At 50.3% G+C, this 14,285-nt stretch overlaps 3 protein-coding genes across 4 annotated transcripts in view; 1 reads left to right on the plus strand and 2 right to left on the minus strand.

The window, feature by feature from the left end:
- The window catches only part of PGLS (6-phosphogluconolactonase), a 3,124-nt gene extending 2,677 nt beyond the window's left edge, over window positions 1–447 (minus strand). The window contains exon 1 of the mRNA XM_015850461.2: window positions 35–447. Within this exon, the coding sequence (XP_015705947.1) occupies window positions 35–406 (372 nt within the window). The 5' untranslated portion in view covers window positions 407–447. The remainder of the gene's footprint in view (window positions 1–34) is intronic.
- Window positions 448–687: 240 nt separating this feature from the next.
- SLC27A1 (solute carrier family 27 member 1) lies at window positions 688–10,141 on the minus strand. The gene is made up of 13 exons (XM_015850460.2): window positions 10,056–10,141; window positions 9,761–9,928; window positions 6,920–7,314; window positions 6,362–6,523; window positions 5,507–5,576; window positions 5,318–5,409; window positions 5,117–5,226; window positions 4,020–4,229; window positions 3,635–3,761; window positions 3,271–3,408; window positions 2,448–2,612; window positions 2,063–2,209; window positions 688–1,403 (listed from the first exon to the last, which is right to left on the minus strand). The coding sequence occupies exons 2-13, from the start codon at window positions 9,925–9,927 to the stop codon at window positions 1,246–1,248; spliced, it is 1,941 nt and encodes a 646-aa protein (XP_015705946.1). The 5' UTR covers window position 9,928; window positions 10,056–10,141; the 3' UTR covers window positions 688–1,245.
- An 11-nt stretch (window positions 10,142–10,152) lies between these two features.
- Window positions 10,153–14,145, plus strand: NXNL1 (nucleoredoxin like 1). Of its 2 annotated transcripts, none has more exons than XM_015850462.2 (2): window positions 10,153–11,112; window positions 12,111–14,145. In XM_015850462.2, the coding sequence occupies exons 1-2, from the start codon at window positions 10,691–10,693 to the stop codon at window positions 12,406–12,408; spliced, it is 720 nt and encodes a 239-aa protein (XP_015705948.1). In that variant the 5' UTR covers window positions 10,153–10,690; the 3' UTR covers window positions 12,409–14,145. The 2 variants fall into 2 exon arrangements, with proteins under 2 accessions (XP_015705948.1, XP_015705949.1); XM_015850463.2 differs by having other exon boundaries at window positions 10,153–11,076.
- The last annotated feature ends 140 nt before the right edge of the window (window positions 14,146–14,285 follow it).

Raw genomic sequence — 14,285 nt, forward strand, 5'->3', positions numbered from 1 at the left:
TACCCCCATACCCCCCCATTCTAACCCCCGTTACCTCCCGCAGTCTCTCCGCATAATCCCGGGCCGCCTCGTCCGCACTGAGCCCGGTATCGACACCCAGAACCGTCGGTTTCGGCTCCGGGAGCCGCAGGAACAGCCGGTCCCGGTACGACCCGAACGTGCTCTCCGGGTGCTCGGGGGGAACCAGCCGCTCGTCGCAAAAGGCCACAAACCACGGGCCCGCTCCGGTTCCGGTACCGGTAGAAGCGGCTGATGGCAGCTCCCGAGCCAGGAGTCCAACCAAGCTCCCTCCGGACAGACCCAACGTGAAGCGGCCGCCGCTTTGGGCCGCTCGTTGCACGATGAGCTGCGCTAAGGCCGAACCGAGCTCCTGAGGGGACGGGAACACCGAGATGCGGCCCAACATGGCGGACACCGGAAAAGGAGCGGCACAAGGCGGAAGTGGGGTGAGGAAGCCGGATGTGGCGTCATAGCAAGAGGCGGAAGTGGGGGGGAGCTGAGCGTTGCTTAGCAACCTGAGGCCTAGTGGAGGGTTGAAGCCTCGGCCTTGCGTGAGGGATTCAGCCCAGCGCCCGCAGCCTGAGCCCGGCCCGATGGAGCTCAGCTCCACCTCCAAGCACCGCACGCAGCCACCCCTCTGTGTTAAATCCTATACCCCTCAAATAATGAAAACACATCACAGCTTGCTCAGCAGCACTCATTAACGTTTCCTCATTAACGTTTCCTCATTAACTCTCCATCCATCCATCTCCTCGCACCCCAAATCCTGCTCCGAGCTCAGAGGCCTCAACAACCCCTCGTGTCCGTCACTCCCAGCCCCATGTCCATAACTGCCAGGGCTTGGCACGTGTGAGATATCCAGGCGTCGTTAAGGTAAGACGTGACCTAACTCAATTAAAAGACTGCTCTGTTAAAAGCCTAACTCGTTAATGAACCGGCCCGCAGACAGGAGCACAAACCAACCAACCCACATGGGGGCACGTCCATTAATATCAACACAAAACCTCTCCCACTGACAGCACAGCAGTGGGGAGCAGTTACCAATCTCTATCAGTGTGTGGCAGCGGGTTAATGTGTCAGTGCTCGCTGGGTTAATGTGCTTTAAGTGAGGGTAACAACCCCAAGAGAGGTTTCCCTGCTGGTGTTTTCGCTGTCGGAGGGTCTCACGTCGCTTATCAGCTTCCCACAAGCATCATCTTGTCTATTAATCATCTTTTTTCCTTGTGAGGTTTGATCCAGGTTCCATCATAAGGCCACTTTCCCGGAGCAAATCCTGGCATAAAGGCATTCATCCAAAGGAACGTATTTCCCCAACTTTACATCCAAGAAATACAGCCGGTCCGAGGTCTGATGGGGGTCAAAGCCTTCCCTCTGCAAGCGGGTCTTCTGGATCTTAAAAGTACCTTCAAAGAAGGGAGAAAAGAGAACAGATTTTGAAGGAAACACTTTGGATCCAAAACGCCGCGAGGGAGAAACGTCGTGCTTCATTTTACTTAAGGATTTGTATATATTTGCATATATTTCACTTCTGCAGAGACACGGAATGGCTCTCTGGGCTCCCATGGAATGGAATCAGAGCTCTGTGGATCCCCATTTAATTACAAGAGCTCTCTGGATACCCAGGACATAGAAAGCACCGAAGAAAGCATCTAAAGCAATCCCTGTTGCTGTGGCTGCTGGTTGTGTTACAAGCAAAGTTAAGGGCACGTGGGCAGAACAGACCAAAGGCAGCACAGAGAGGGGCTCAGAGCCCCTTCCCCTCTTTAGAGGAGGGGGAGCAGAGCTCCTCCGTAGCCATTTCTGACCTTTCTCCCTGCTGTGCCCCGGTTTTAAAGCCTGTAATGAGCTTGTGGCTTGCTGAAGGCTGAGCTCCAGCTTTTATTAATGGTATTTGTTGACTACGAGCGAGGATTTTCTTACGCAAGAAGATGGATGGCAGCCAACCAAGCGGCTCCAGTTACAGCACGTTGCCTAAGGGCTGCTTTCTCAGCTTGCTGCCATATTAAAGTTCCCCCTTCGAGCTCAAAGTTGGCTGAGAGCAGCAGACGGGGTTCAGCCCTACCTGTGGTGTCAACCTGGGGTGAAAGACGGAGGAAGATGGGCCGGGCGTAGGAAGGCAGGACTTTCTGGAGCTCCTGGTAGAGAATGTTGGGGTTCACTTTCGTTTTAGGATCAGCAATTGCTGCCATTCCAGCTTTTCCTTCCACCCCTGCAATAAAAGAGGTGGGTCTCCCTTATGCCTCCATCTCAGGTGATTCCCACTGCTCAGAACAAAAGCAACAGCATCAAACTCCCCTTTTAGCCTCTATTACATCCTCTCCTTTCCAGCTGCCTGATTCCAATAGAGGTGACCCAAATTCTACCCATCCCATATCGCGACACAGACTCGGTGTCTTCACTTATTTCCATTCTCCCTCAAGTCTGAGAGTTGTGAATTGAGACCTTACCTGGCACTTCCACCCCATACACCGCGACGTCCGTCTGGTTGAGGATATGACTCAACATCCCTTCAACTTCTGTGGTAGAGACGTTCTCTCCTCGCCATCGGAAGGTGTCCCCGCTGCGATCTCTGAAGTACATGTAGCCCAGCTCATCCATCACCAACACATCTCCTGCAGGAAGAACAGACACCAAACCACTGTCTTCTGTCACTGCAGAACCAGGTGAGTGACTTCCCACTACCATGCACTGCACCTTCATATTATGGGATAAAATAAACCTGAAAAGGGCAGAGGAAAACTCCTCCCTCCTTGAAACATACATGTTGCTCATTAAATCCAGAGCTGCTCAATAGATGGCAGCTTCCAAACGCTGACACATCTGCCCCTCTACAAAGAAGATTTTGGGTTTAGGTGTCATCGAACCAACCCGACCTGGTGGGTGGCAACCAGCCCACAGCATGGAGTGGAACTGGATGGGCTTTAAGGTCCCTTCCAACCAAACCATTCTATGGTTCTGTGGTTTTTAAGGTCCCATCCAACCCAACCATTCCATGGTTCTATGATCTTTAAGGTCCCTTCCAACCCAACCATTCTGTGATTCCATGGTTCTGTGATCTTTAAGGTCCCTTCCAACCCAACCCTTCTATGGTTCCATGGTCTTTAAGATCCCATCCAACCCAACCCAACCCTTCCATGGTTCTATGATCTTCAAGGTCCCTTCCAACCCAACCCTTCTGTGCTTCTGTGGTTTTTAAGGTCCCTTCCAACCCAATCCTTCCATGGTTCCATGATCTTGGCACAGCACTTGCAGTACCAGTGAACCCAGTACCTGACAGGTAGGCCTGGTCCCCCTTCTGGAGCACATTATAAGCGATCTTCTTGTGGGTGGCACTCTCATTGACGTAGCCATCAAAGCGACGTAGGGGATCCTGTTGATTTATCTGACCTACGAGTAATCCTGGCTCTCCTGCAGGAAAAAGGACCAAACAGCACAAGATGACACTGAGTTATGATGTATTCCTTCACATCATTGCTTGTCCCAAAGACCTTCGCTAAAGGAATTGACCCATATCAAAGATCTAGAAGGAAAAACCCATATACAACACCACGAACCCCTTAAACCTACCAGAGCTCATGAAGCATTTGTTCTTAGAACAAAGAACTGCAGTAAATTACTTCAAGTCAACGCTCACCTGGGCGACATGGGACACACAGCCCCCTGGAATCACGGATCAGCTCCATCGTGTCCTCATTCACCTTCACCAAACGAATGGGATAAACGTTGGGTAAGATCCGACTGTTGAAGCCGCAAGCACCAACCTTCCAAAAAACAGAAGGAAAAAAAACCCAAAAAGCTGAAGAAAATGGCTCAGGTTTTGTATGCTGGGAATTCTCCGCTCTCTAGCCCCTCTCCATTTGAGGTCTGCCCTGAATGTAACTGTTTTTCCACTTGTTTTGCACTCTTATTTACCAATTTAGCTCTTTATCATCTCTAGAATGCAACGTGCGGAGAACCAGGGAAGCAAGCAAAGCTTTTTCCCTTCCACACACCCCCCTCTATCTTTTCTCTTCCCTCACCTTCCCATCCAAGTTGGCGATGCTGCAGTTGCACTCGGTGGCTCCGTAGAACTCCCCAATCTGCTTGATGCGGAAGCGCTTGGTGAAGTCCTCCCAGATGGTGGGCCTCAACCCGTTGCCCACCGCCAGCCTCACGCAGTGCTGCGTTTCTGACTCTCGGACTGGCTGGTTCAGAAGATACCTGCAGATTTCCCCGATATACTGAATAATCTGAAGCAGCAAACACAAAGACATCGCTCAGGATGGATTCTGGACGCTCTCCGGGAAGGTTGGGGTAACAAGCGGTCAGCTGTAAGCAAAAAGCTCGATGTCACAAAGTGAATGCTGAGTGGGGATCCAGTTACCACCTATAAATATTCCTGATGGGAGAAGGGTAAGATAAATGCCAGGAAGGAGAAAGAGCTGCTTAAATTAGCAGGTGATGTTGGCACCGACACAGGCAAGTATTCAGTGACAACGAGCTGCCAAGGGGACTCAAGTTCTCAAAGACCTTTCCCCCAATTAAAACAGATGTTTGTGTTCTGAGATTCAGTCTTGAAGACTTCACAGTCATCAACCCTACATCCCTCGACCCTACATCCCTACAATGGGGTTCAATCACGCCGCAGCACATCTGATAGAGCACCGATGAAGGTTACTTTGGATTCTGCTGTTTTTTTTCCTGAGGCTGAAGTTACCAAAGTGCTGGATTTAGAAGCTGTTGTGTTTGTATTCCATTCCAACTCATCCTGAAAACACTGAGTTCCTACCATTGCCTTCCACCAGGTACAGAAACTCTCCCTTTATCAGAGCCTTATTATTTTCTATAATACACCTAAAATATCGGGAGGGGGAATATGGAAGATTCTGTAAGGGGAATAAACCAGATTTCTTGGAGATACATGAGGACTTTCATTTGGATACACAAGGATTTTAAACTACAACTCATGGGGGCAGCACTTGGGATCTCTCTTCAATATCCCACCTATTGAGGTCACACTTCTAATTCCACTTGTTACATCAACCAGTATCAAACCATCCTGATTCCTTCCATAGCTCTGGGACAAGGGGACCATGTGGAGATGGGCAGCAAAGCGGGAAGCCAGCAGAGCCCTCACCGTGCATCTGTACTTGGCACAGTCATCCCAGAAGCGACTGGCAGAGAACTTCTTCTTGATGACCACAGTGAGGCCGTGGATGAGGCACTGACCGACTCCCATGATGTTACCTGGAAAATAAAGAGCCCGAGGTTGGCTTTGGGGTGGTTCATGGGGACATGTGGAGGATCCCAATGTGGGTATGGGGCAGGGGATGCTCGCCTGCGGAGTGGTAGAGAGGAAGGCAGTTGTAGAGGATGTCCTCGGGGTGCATCCTGTAGGCGTAGTACCCAAAGGCAGCGATGCGGTAATACCTGCACGAACACAGGATGAGGATGTGGGGCAAACAAAGCTTCAGCTTTCACTACATGAAAAGCATCCAAAGGAGAAATTGCCTCCTTGGGTCCTCACCTGCTGTGCACCACAATGGCAGCTTTGGGCATTCCCGTCGTACCCGAAGTGTAGATATAAAAGAGCCGATCTGGAAGAGCAGAAAACAGACATCAGGCCAACTGACCTCAGCTCTCTGAGAAAACCCTCCTAAAAAGGTGTTTTTTAGGCTTTGTTCCTATTGGAGCACTTGAGGAAAAGCTTTGACCACAGCTCAAAGGCATTGAAGCATACCCTAGGAGAAGGTCTGGATGCTGCCCATAGAGGTCAATCAATAAATGCACACAAAGAGTCTGCAGAGCTCTGAGGATGAGACCCACACACCTCTATGCAAACGGTCCTGGAATTTGATGAGCCCTCCAGCTCACAGCCTAATTCCAAAGCAATCTATAGGAAAAGCTGAGGGTAGGGCAGGATACCTATGGCCCCGCAATGAAAACTCAATAGCAGCACTTCTCCCCCCATGGAAAACAAATTACCAAATGAGAATCTCACTCCTGATTGATCTCAGATGTGCGTGGAAACCTCAGCTATGGAGAATATTAACCCAGAATGCCTTCAAACCTGGATCTTATATTTTGTTTCCTTGCAAATCTCAGCTACTGAGAAACTTAATCCAGATTACCCCAGAACCACAGCTTTACATTTTGTTCTTTTTCCCCATATATGTTTTTTCCTATCTGTCATCCCCAAAAAGGGTTGATTTAATCCCTTTTTTGCTGTCTCCTTGCCCAGCTCCGAGTGGTGTGGTTTAGTGGTTATGCTGGTGATGGGTTAATGGTTGGACTCTGAGGTCTCTCCCAACTTTGATTACTCTACAGTTCTATGATTTTTATGGGCATCCCACTAAGAAATAAAGACTGCTGATATCACAACCATCCAAGCCTTTGGCTGGGATCTGAGTTGGTGGCGACTTCGATGCAGTGCTCAGAAGAGGATCCAGGTGCCTGGTCTCTGCAGGAACAACTTCTGGGTTGTAGTCACCAGAGCAGAACTTGGCCATGTTCTTCCCCAGCATCCCATTCACTTCGGTTATTGCTGCGACACAAAGCAAGAAATGCTTTGCAAGTAATGCAACGTGGTAGGAAGAGGCAAAAGTAATCTGTATAATGCCCTGTTGTGCCCCAAAACGTTGCCACAATGAGAGGACCTAAAGAATCACATCCAGATACCAACCCATTCTATTATTCCATGGTTCTCTTCTCTTCAAGGTCCCTTCCAACCCAGTTATTCTATAGTGCTGGGATCTTTAAGGACCCCTCCAGCCCATTCCATGGCTCTATGATCTTCAAAGACCCTTCCAACCCAATCATTCTATGGTTCTATGATCTTCAAGGACCCTTCCAACCCAACCACTCCATGACTCTATGATACAAAGATCCCTTCCAACCCACCCCGTGATCCTATGATACCCCAGGCACCCAGGTGACCCACCTGAGGACAGCTCTCCTCCAAAGATCAACCCTTTGGCTCCCGACGTCGTTACGCAGTAAACCAGAGAATCCAAGCGCAGATTGAAATTAATGAGGGCTGCTTCAATGCCAACTTTGGCCATCCCCAACCAGAGGCCAATAAACTCGGGGCGGCTCTCCATGAAGATGGCAATGACGTCCCCGAGGCGGAAGCCCTGCTGGTAGAAGAAGTTGGCCACGGCATTGGAATATTCATCCAGCCACCGGAAGGTCCACTTCTCACCCGTGGCTTCATAAATTAAGGCCACTTTATCGGGGTGCCGGCGGACGACATCCTGGAAGATCTTGGGCACAGTGTCTTTGTTCTTTTGGTGCCATCGTAACTTGTACTTGACTCTTAACAGCACTGAGAGGCCACTGGAGCGAAGAAAGAGAAGAAATAAGAAAAAAACCCAGAAGGATTTTCATCATTTACATCATACGTTCTCCAGAAGGAATGGCAACGTTCTCCAGTAGGAAACACGACGTTAATACCAACATCAATGATTCTCTCATGGATGGCTCTTGTTGGTCTAATTTACAATCTTTGGTTTATACTGAAATTAATTCAGTTTACTTTTAAAAATATATCTATATATATTGGTGTAATATTTAAATATTGAGTCAAATACGACACCGATTTCTATATGGGCAAATAGATGCAGTCTGTGTGCCCCATATGGGAGTCCCATTGGAATCCAACAACTTGGGCACCTCAACCACACTGACACTGAACTTCAGACCACTGTTGCCTACAGAAAATGACAATTTTTAGCATTATGGTAAAAAAAACAATCACAAAAACACCAGCAATTCTGGCACTTTCCATGCCTCAAACCAGGGGAAATCCATCCATCAACCTGAATGTTGGTATCAAACAAGTGATGCTAAGCCACGGGTGTTTCTTTTAAGGATATGAGTGAGGGGAAAAAGAAGCTTTGCAATGATTGCTTTCACCTTATATAGACAGCACCTCTCCTGCCAGGGTGCTTTTCAGCATTTCTTGGCTATTTATACAGCTTCATGCTTTAGGATCTGCAGATATTTAAGTGATAAAACCAACATCACCACTCACAAAGCAAAGGGAGGAAGGAAACAAAGTCAGTGGTTCCCCTTTTGGCCCTTGGGATGGTTGGAGGGGAGGAAGAAAACACAGATTTCAATGATGATGTAACGAATGATGGATAATATATCAGAATCCATCCCAAGATACTGCGCCACAGATCCCATTTCCTTCTGGAGATGGGACAGCTGGAGGCAACGCGGCGCTGTTCCCTTCCGCCAACATCAAAGAAGGAATTATTGAGCCATGAGACTTTGGAAGAATCCCCAGAAACTCCAAACGTCGTTGAATATCAGCCCTTAAAGAAACCCCCGCAGCTCTCACGGCTGAGTGTCAATGAGCACAGAGGGGAGGGGGAAGGGATCCCACAAATGGAGCTGTTGGCCACGGTTGGGTTGTGCGGTGACCTTCCGCGGAGCGGTGCCAGGCACAGAACAGAGGACCCTTTTGTCTCACAAACCACCCTTTCCAGATACTTGAAGGGTTTTATTCCGCCCGGTTTATTTTCTGCCATTCTTCTTCCCAGCTCGCTGGGCAATCGGGAGGAAGCAGCTCTTCAAAGCTCAGTGACAGCCATGGCAAAGCCAGGCTGCGCTGGCCAGGGCAACAGCCCTAAATCTTTATGAATTCAAAGCAAATCCCCCCCAAAATGGACTAAAAACTGTGGAATTCAGTAAGACGGCTATAGGGAGTATCAGGGCTCCTTGCTCATGCTTCTCCCATCCTTGAATTTCACTCCTTAAAGGCAAAGAGGAGGAAAGGAAACATCATCACATCACTGGGGCTGAGAGGCTGAACTGGGCTGGCACCAATGCTGGCAATGGGGTGGAACTGGAAGTATAGGGGGGGTGTGGGATGTGCATTGTGTAGGATACCACGTTGTAGGGACCAAGCACTGGGGATCAGGCAGCACTGAGTGCTGGGTATGGGGCACTGGGTGCCAGTTATTGGGTACTGGGTACCAGATTCTGGGCACTGGGAACAGGGCATTGGGTGCCAGACAATGGGTAACGGGCATCGGGTTCTGTATATTGGGCACCAGGTTCTGGACACTGGGCATATGGCACTGGGCATAGGGTACTGGGCACTGGGCACCAGGTTCTTGATACTGGGCACCAGATACTGGATACTGGGCATTGGGTTCTGCGTACTGGGCACCAGGTTCTGGGCACTGGGCATAGGATAACACGCACTGGGTATAGGGTACAGGGCACAGGGTGCCAGACAATGGGTACTGGGCACTGGGAAGAGGACACTGGGCATCAGGTTCTGGATATTGGGCACCAGGTTCTGGATACTGGGCACCAGGTTCTGGATATTGGGCACCAGGTTCTGGATACTGAGCATAGGGTACTGGGAAGAGGACACTGGGCACAAGGTTCTGGGCACTGGGCATTGGGTTCTGGATACTGGGCATAGGGTACCAGGCACCGAGCACTAGGTTCTTGATACTGGGCACCAGTTACTGGATACTGGGCATTGGGTACTGGGAAGAGGATGCTGGGCACCAGGTTCTGGATACTGGGCATTGGGTTCTGGATACTGGGCACCAGGTTCAGGGCACTGGGCACAAGGTAACAGGTACTGGGTGTAGAGTACAGGGCACTGGTTGCCAGACATTGGATACTGGGCTCCAGGTTCTGGATACTGGGCATTGGGTTCTGGATACTGGGCACCATGTTCTGGGCACTGTGTTCCGAGCCCCGTGCACTCTATGCTGTCATAGAACCCCCAGCCCCTCCCGGCCCCGCAATCACTTACAATAGATCCCTCAGCGCCGTTTTGCAGATCACCCTCAGCAGTTTCCATCCTCCGCTTCCCAGCCCGATTCCCAACGCTGCCGCCAGGCTCCAAACCCACGGAACCCCAAAGAACCTCATCAACCCCAACGATCCCAACGACGCGGTGCACACCCCCACCGGCTGCATGCTGCGGAGGGAAGGACAGGTCACAACCAGGGCCCTAAATCCACAACCCTGGCCCCATTTATGACCCCCACAACCCACCCTATCCCCTCCTATCCCCTCCTATCCCCCCCTATTCTCCCCACTCGTACCTCGGTACCGCTCCGCTCCGCCGCCCGCAGCGGATCCAACCGAGCTGCGCTGCGGTGAAAGCGTGGGCTGCCCCCCAGGTGGGTGGGACAGCCTGGAAATACGCGATCTGATTGGTGGAGAGCTCTAAAGGAGGCATCTGATTGGGCGAGGAGAGGGGAGGAGCTGTCCATGGTCGGGGGCGGAGCTGTCCGTGGTAGGGGGCGGAGCTGTCCATGGTCAGGGGCGGAGAGAACTGGGAAGGAATGGAGCGGGGGTTGCCCTTCGCTGTCCCTGTTGCCAAGAAGGGGGAATTGGGCAAAAAACACCCGGAAAAGGCATTCGAGACTTAAATCTGATAGAAAACAGAGTTATCTTTTATATTTCTCCCGTTAATACGGGGAGGAATGGAGGTTCCGTCCCATTGTCCTCCAGGCGAAAAAACCGGGACAGCCTCACCGGGAAAAAACTTTGGTTTTGACCTTGATTCTAATAGAAAACCAGCTGCTGTTTGTTCCTCCGATTGTTTTCTTGCTTGTTTGCCCCATTAAAACACAGCGCTGGGCACTGTCCCATTGCTGTGCCTTCTCATCCCCCTGGACTCAACTCAGCCCCGTCCCCTCATGCACTGACCCCTCGCTTTAATCCGATTGCCGCTATGAATAGCAGCCGAGAGAGGGCAGGGAAGGGGGAGGGGAGGTTGTGTGGCTCATCCCGCCCCATTTGGGCACTCACTGCTCTGCACATCCCCCTTATGGCTTCTCTGTTCGCTGGGAAAGTGTTGCTCGTCAACAACAGGGACCGGGATGAGGTGGAGACGGAACGGGAGCTGTGTTTGGTGCTGGAGAACAGGGTGGTTCTGCTGTATTTTGGGGCTGCCGAATGCCCGCGGTGCAGGAGATTCGTGCCGAGGTTGAAGGATTTCTTTGTGAGGTTGACGGATGAGTTCTACGTGGAAAGGGCATCGCAGCTGTGTTTGGTGTACGTGTCCCGAGATGCCACCGCACAGCAGGAGGAGGCCTTCCTCAAGTCCATGCCCAAGAGGTGGCTGTCGTTACCCTTCGGGGATGAGTTCAAGAGGTGGGTGGTGGGGTTGTAGGGGGGGTAGAGGGGATAGGGGGGGTTCTTTGGGGTCGTAGAACTGCGGTATGATGCAGTGGTTGGGAGGGAAGGGAGTGTAAGGATCACAGGATTGTGGGTTGGAAGGGATCTTAAAGATCAAGGAACCATAGAATGGCTTTGGCTGGAGAGGACCTTAAATAGCAAGGGGGAGGAGGGGGAAGAAGAGGGGGGGTTGGGGTCATAGAACTGTGGTATGATGCAGTGGTTGGGAGGGAAGGGACTGTAAGGATCATAGGATTGTGGGTTGGGTTGGGTGGGAAGGGACCTCAAAGATCAAGGAATCATAGAATGGCTTTGGTTGGAAGAGACCTTAAAGAGCACAGAATCATAGGATCACAAAGTGGGTTTGGTTGGAAGGGACCTTGGAGGATCATAGAACCATACAATGTCCTGGGTTTGGGTTGGAAGGGTCCTTAAAGATCCTTAAGGATTATTGAGTCTTAGAAAGATGGGATGGTTGGGCTGAATGGGACCTTAAAGATCATAGAATGACAGAATGGGTTGTGTTGCAAGGATCCTTAAGGTCATAGAATCACTTGGACTGGAAATGACCTTGAAGATCACAGAACCATAGAATGGTTTGCATTGGAGGGGACCTTAAAGATCATCAAATAATAGCGCCATAGAATCCAAGATCTGTAGAATCACAGATACATTGAATGTTGGGTTGGAAGAATGGTAAAACCATAGAATGGTTTGGGCTGGGAGGGACCTTATGACCCATCCAGAGACCCAATCCTGCTGCCATAGGCTGATTACCACCCACTCAATTAGGAGATGTGGTTCTATAACCTCATTAATGGCCAAGCGAGATGCAGGTGATGCTGAGAATTACTTCCAGCCCCTCTTGGAGCTCGCTGCCAATTCAGACTTTGCATTGTAATGAATATTAAGGAACTCTGGGTGCTGTGGGATGACCTCAGCACGTCTTGAATTGAGATTTCTTCCCATTGCAGGGAACTGGAGCTGCGCTTTGAGGTGTCTGAGGTGCCCAGGGTGGTGGTACTGAAACCCAACGGGGACGTCATCGTTGGGAACGCTGTGGATGAGATCACCAGGATGGGTCCTGCCTGCTTCCAGAACTGGCAGGAGGCAGCAGAGCTGGTGGACAGGAATTTCCGACTGGCAGAAGATTTCGATGACTGTGCCAGGAGGAGCATCACCGACCCCCTCCGGCGCCTCAAGTACAAACTGGGCAAGGGGGAGGAATCCAGGAGTGAAGAGCAGAAAGAGGAGGGTGATGAGTCCTCATAGGGGCTGGTTGGGACGTCCCTTGGGTTGTTGTCCCACAGTGATCAACTGGGGACATCCCTTGGGTTGTTATTGTCCCTATGTGATCAATTGGGGTCATCCCTCGGGTTGTTATCCTGATGTGATCAATTGGGGACGTCCCTTGGGTTGTTGTCCCTATGTGATTAATTGGGGAAGTCCCTTGGATTGTCCCTCTGTGATTGACTGTGAATATCCCTTGGGATGCTGTGCCAATGTGATCAATTGGGGGACATCCTTTGGGTGTGAATCCCAACACGATTGATTGGGGATGTCCCTTTGGTTGCTGTCCCAACATGGTTGATTGGGCAAGAGGGAAGAATCAGAGAGTGAAGAGCAGAAAGGAGACAGTGATGAGTCCTCATAGGAGCTGGTTGGGACATCTCTTGGGTTGTTTTCCCACTGTGATCAATTGGGGTCATCCCTTGGGTTGTTATCCTGATGTGATCAACTGGGGACATCCCTTGGGTTGTCCCTCTGTGATTGACTGGACAAACAAACTCGTTCTGCCCCCTCACATGGCTCCTGTTGCCCTCTGTTACTCATTTATGGGTCCCCCAATTCCACCACAAGGGGAAGAGCCAAGAGTTTAGAAGCTCATGGGATGTGAAGGATCTGGGCAATGCAGGCAGGTAGATGGAGAGGCTGCGCGAGGTCGGCTGGTTCGACTTGTTTTCTCACTTAATCCTCTTTGCCCAGCAAGTTGGACAGGTAGGTGAGGAATAATCCCATAAAACAAATGGTTGGGAGGGACACCGCGTTAGAAACGTCCTTCTCTGGGTGCTCCCTGCGTTCTGTATGGCACTGAGTGAATAAAACCTGAAAGTCCTTTCGGGTGATGGAGGAGTCAAACTGTGCTGTCTGCTGTGCTCCTTGTGGTCACCAATGGGGCAATGCTGCGTTTCCTTGGGGCAACGTGAGACAGCTGAGGGAAGAAATAAGGATTTTAATGACAAATAATGAATGTGGAGAAATGGGAAGGAGGTGAAGGGCGACGTTTCCACCTCAAAGTGAATACCGAGGCTATAAATTGGCACTCAGGTGCTGCTCGTGCCCATGTCAATAGAAAGACACCCAACACTGGAATTTATTGAGAGAAAAATAACATAAAAGGTGGACTTTTATCAGCCCTACCCATCAGGTTTTTGACCCACTCGGTTTTTAACTCATTGAGTTTTTAACCCATTGGATTTTGAACGGATTGTCTTTTTAAGCCATCGAGTTTTTAACCCACGTTATGGATGTGAGAAGAGGTGATGCTGAGCAATCCAAAGTAATGCTATGTAGAGTAGGTCGAATCATCATGGAGTCATAGGATGGGCTGGGTTGGAAGAGGCCTTAAAGATCATGGAACTGATGGAGGTTGGGTCCTTGAAGATAATGGAACCATGGAGTGGGTTGTGTTGGGTCCTCAAAGATAATGGAACCACGGGATGGGTTGGTTTGGGTCCTCAAAGGTTGTAGAACCATGGAATCATAGGATGGATTGGGTTGGTGGAATCCTTAAAGATCATGGGACAGCTTGGGAAGTCCTGCACGAAGCTCAGCTTCAGAAGAGGTGGGAAAGAGCAGTGCTGTTCAGGGGAACTCAACATGATAAGAACCCTGAAACTTGAAGGGAGGGGAAAACTCACAGCTCACCTCCACAGCTTCAGATCAGGACGGAGACATATTCATTTGTTCCAAACATTAAACATATTGGTGTCATACTTGCTTTGCTTTTTGCCACTTCACAGTTCCCCCCCAGAATACACCACACACAAATGATCTTCAGACAGCAGTGAAAGCACAAAGATGCCTCCCAGCCTGCAGACAGCGAAGGGTTAAAAAACAAGCACAAGTGGGAGGATCCAAAGAGGCTC

The sequence above is a fragment of the Coturnix japonica genome, unplaced genomic scaffold, assembly GCF_001577835.2.
Source record: "Coturnix japonica isolate 7356 unplaced genomic scaffold, Coturnix japonica 2.1 chrUnrandom461, whole genome shotgun sequence".
NCBI lineage: Eukaryota > Metazoa > Chordata > Aves > Galliformes > Phasianidae > Coturnix > Coturnix japonica.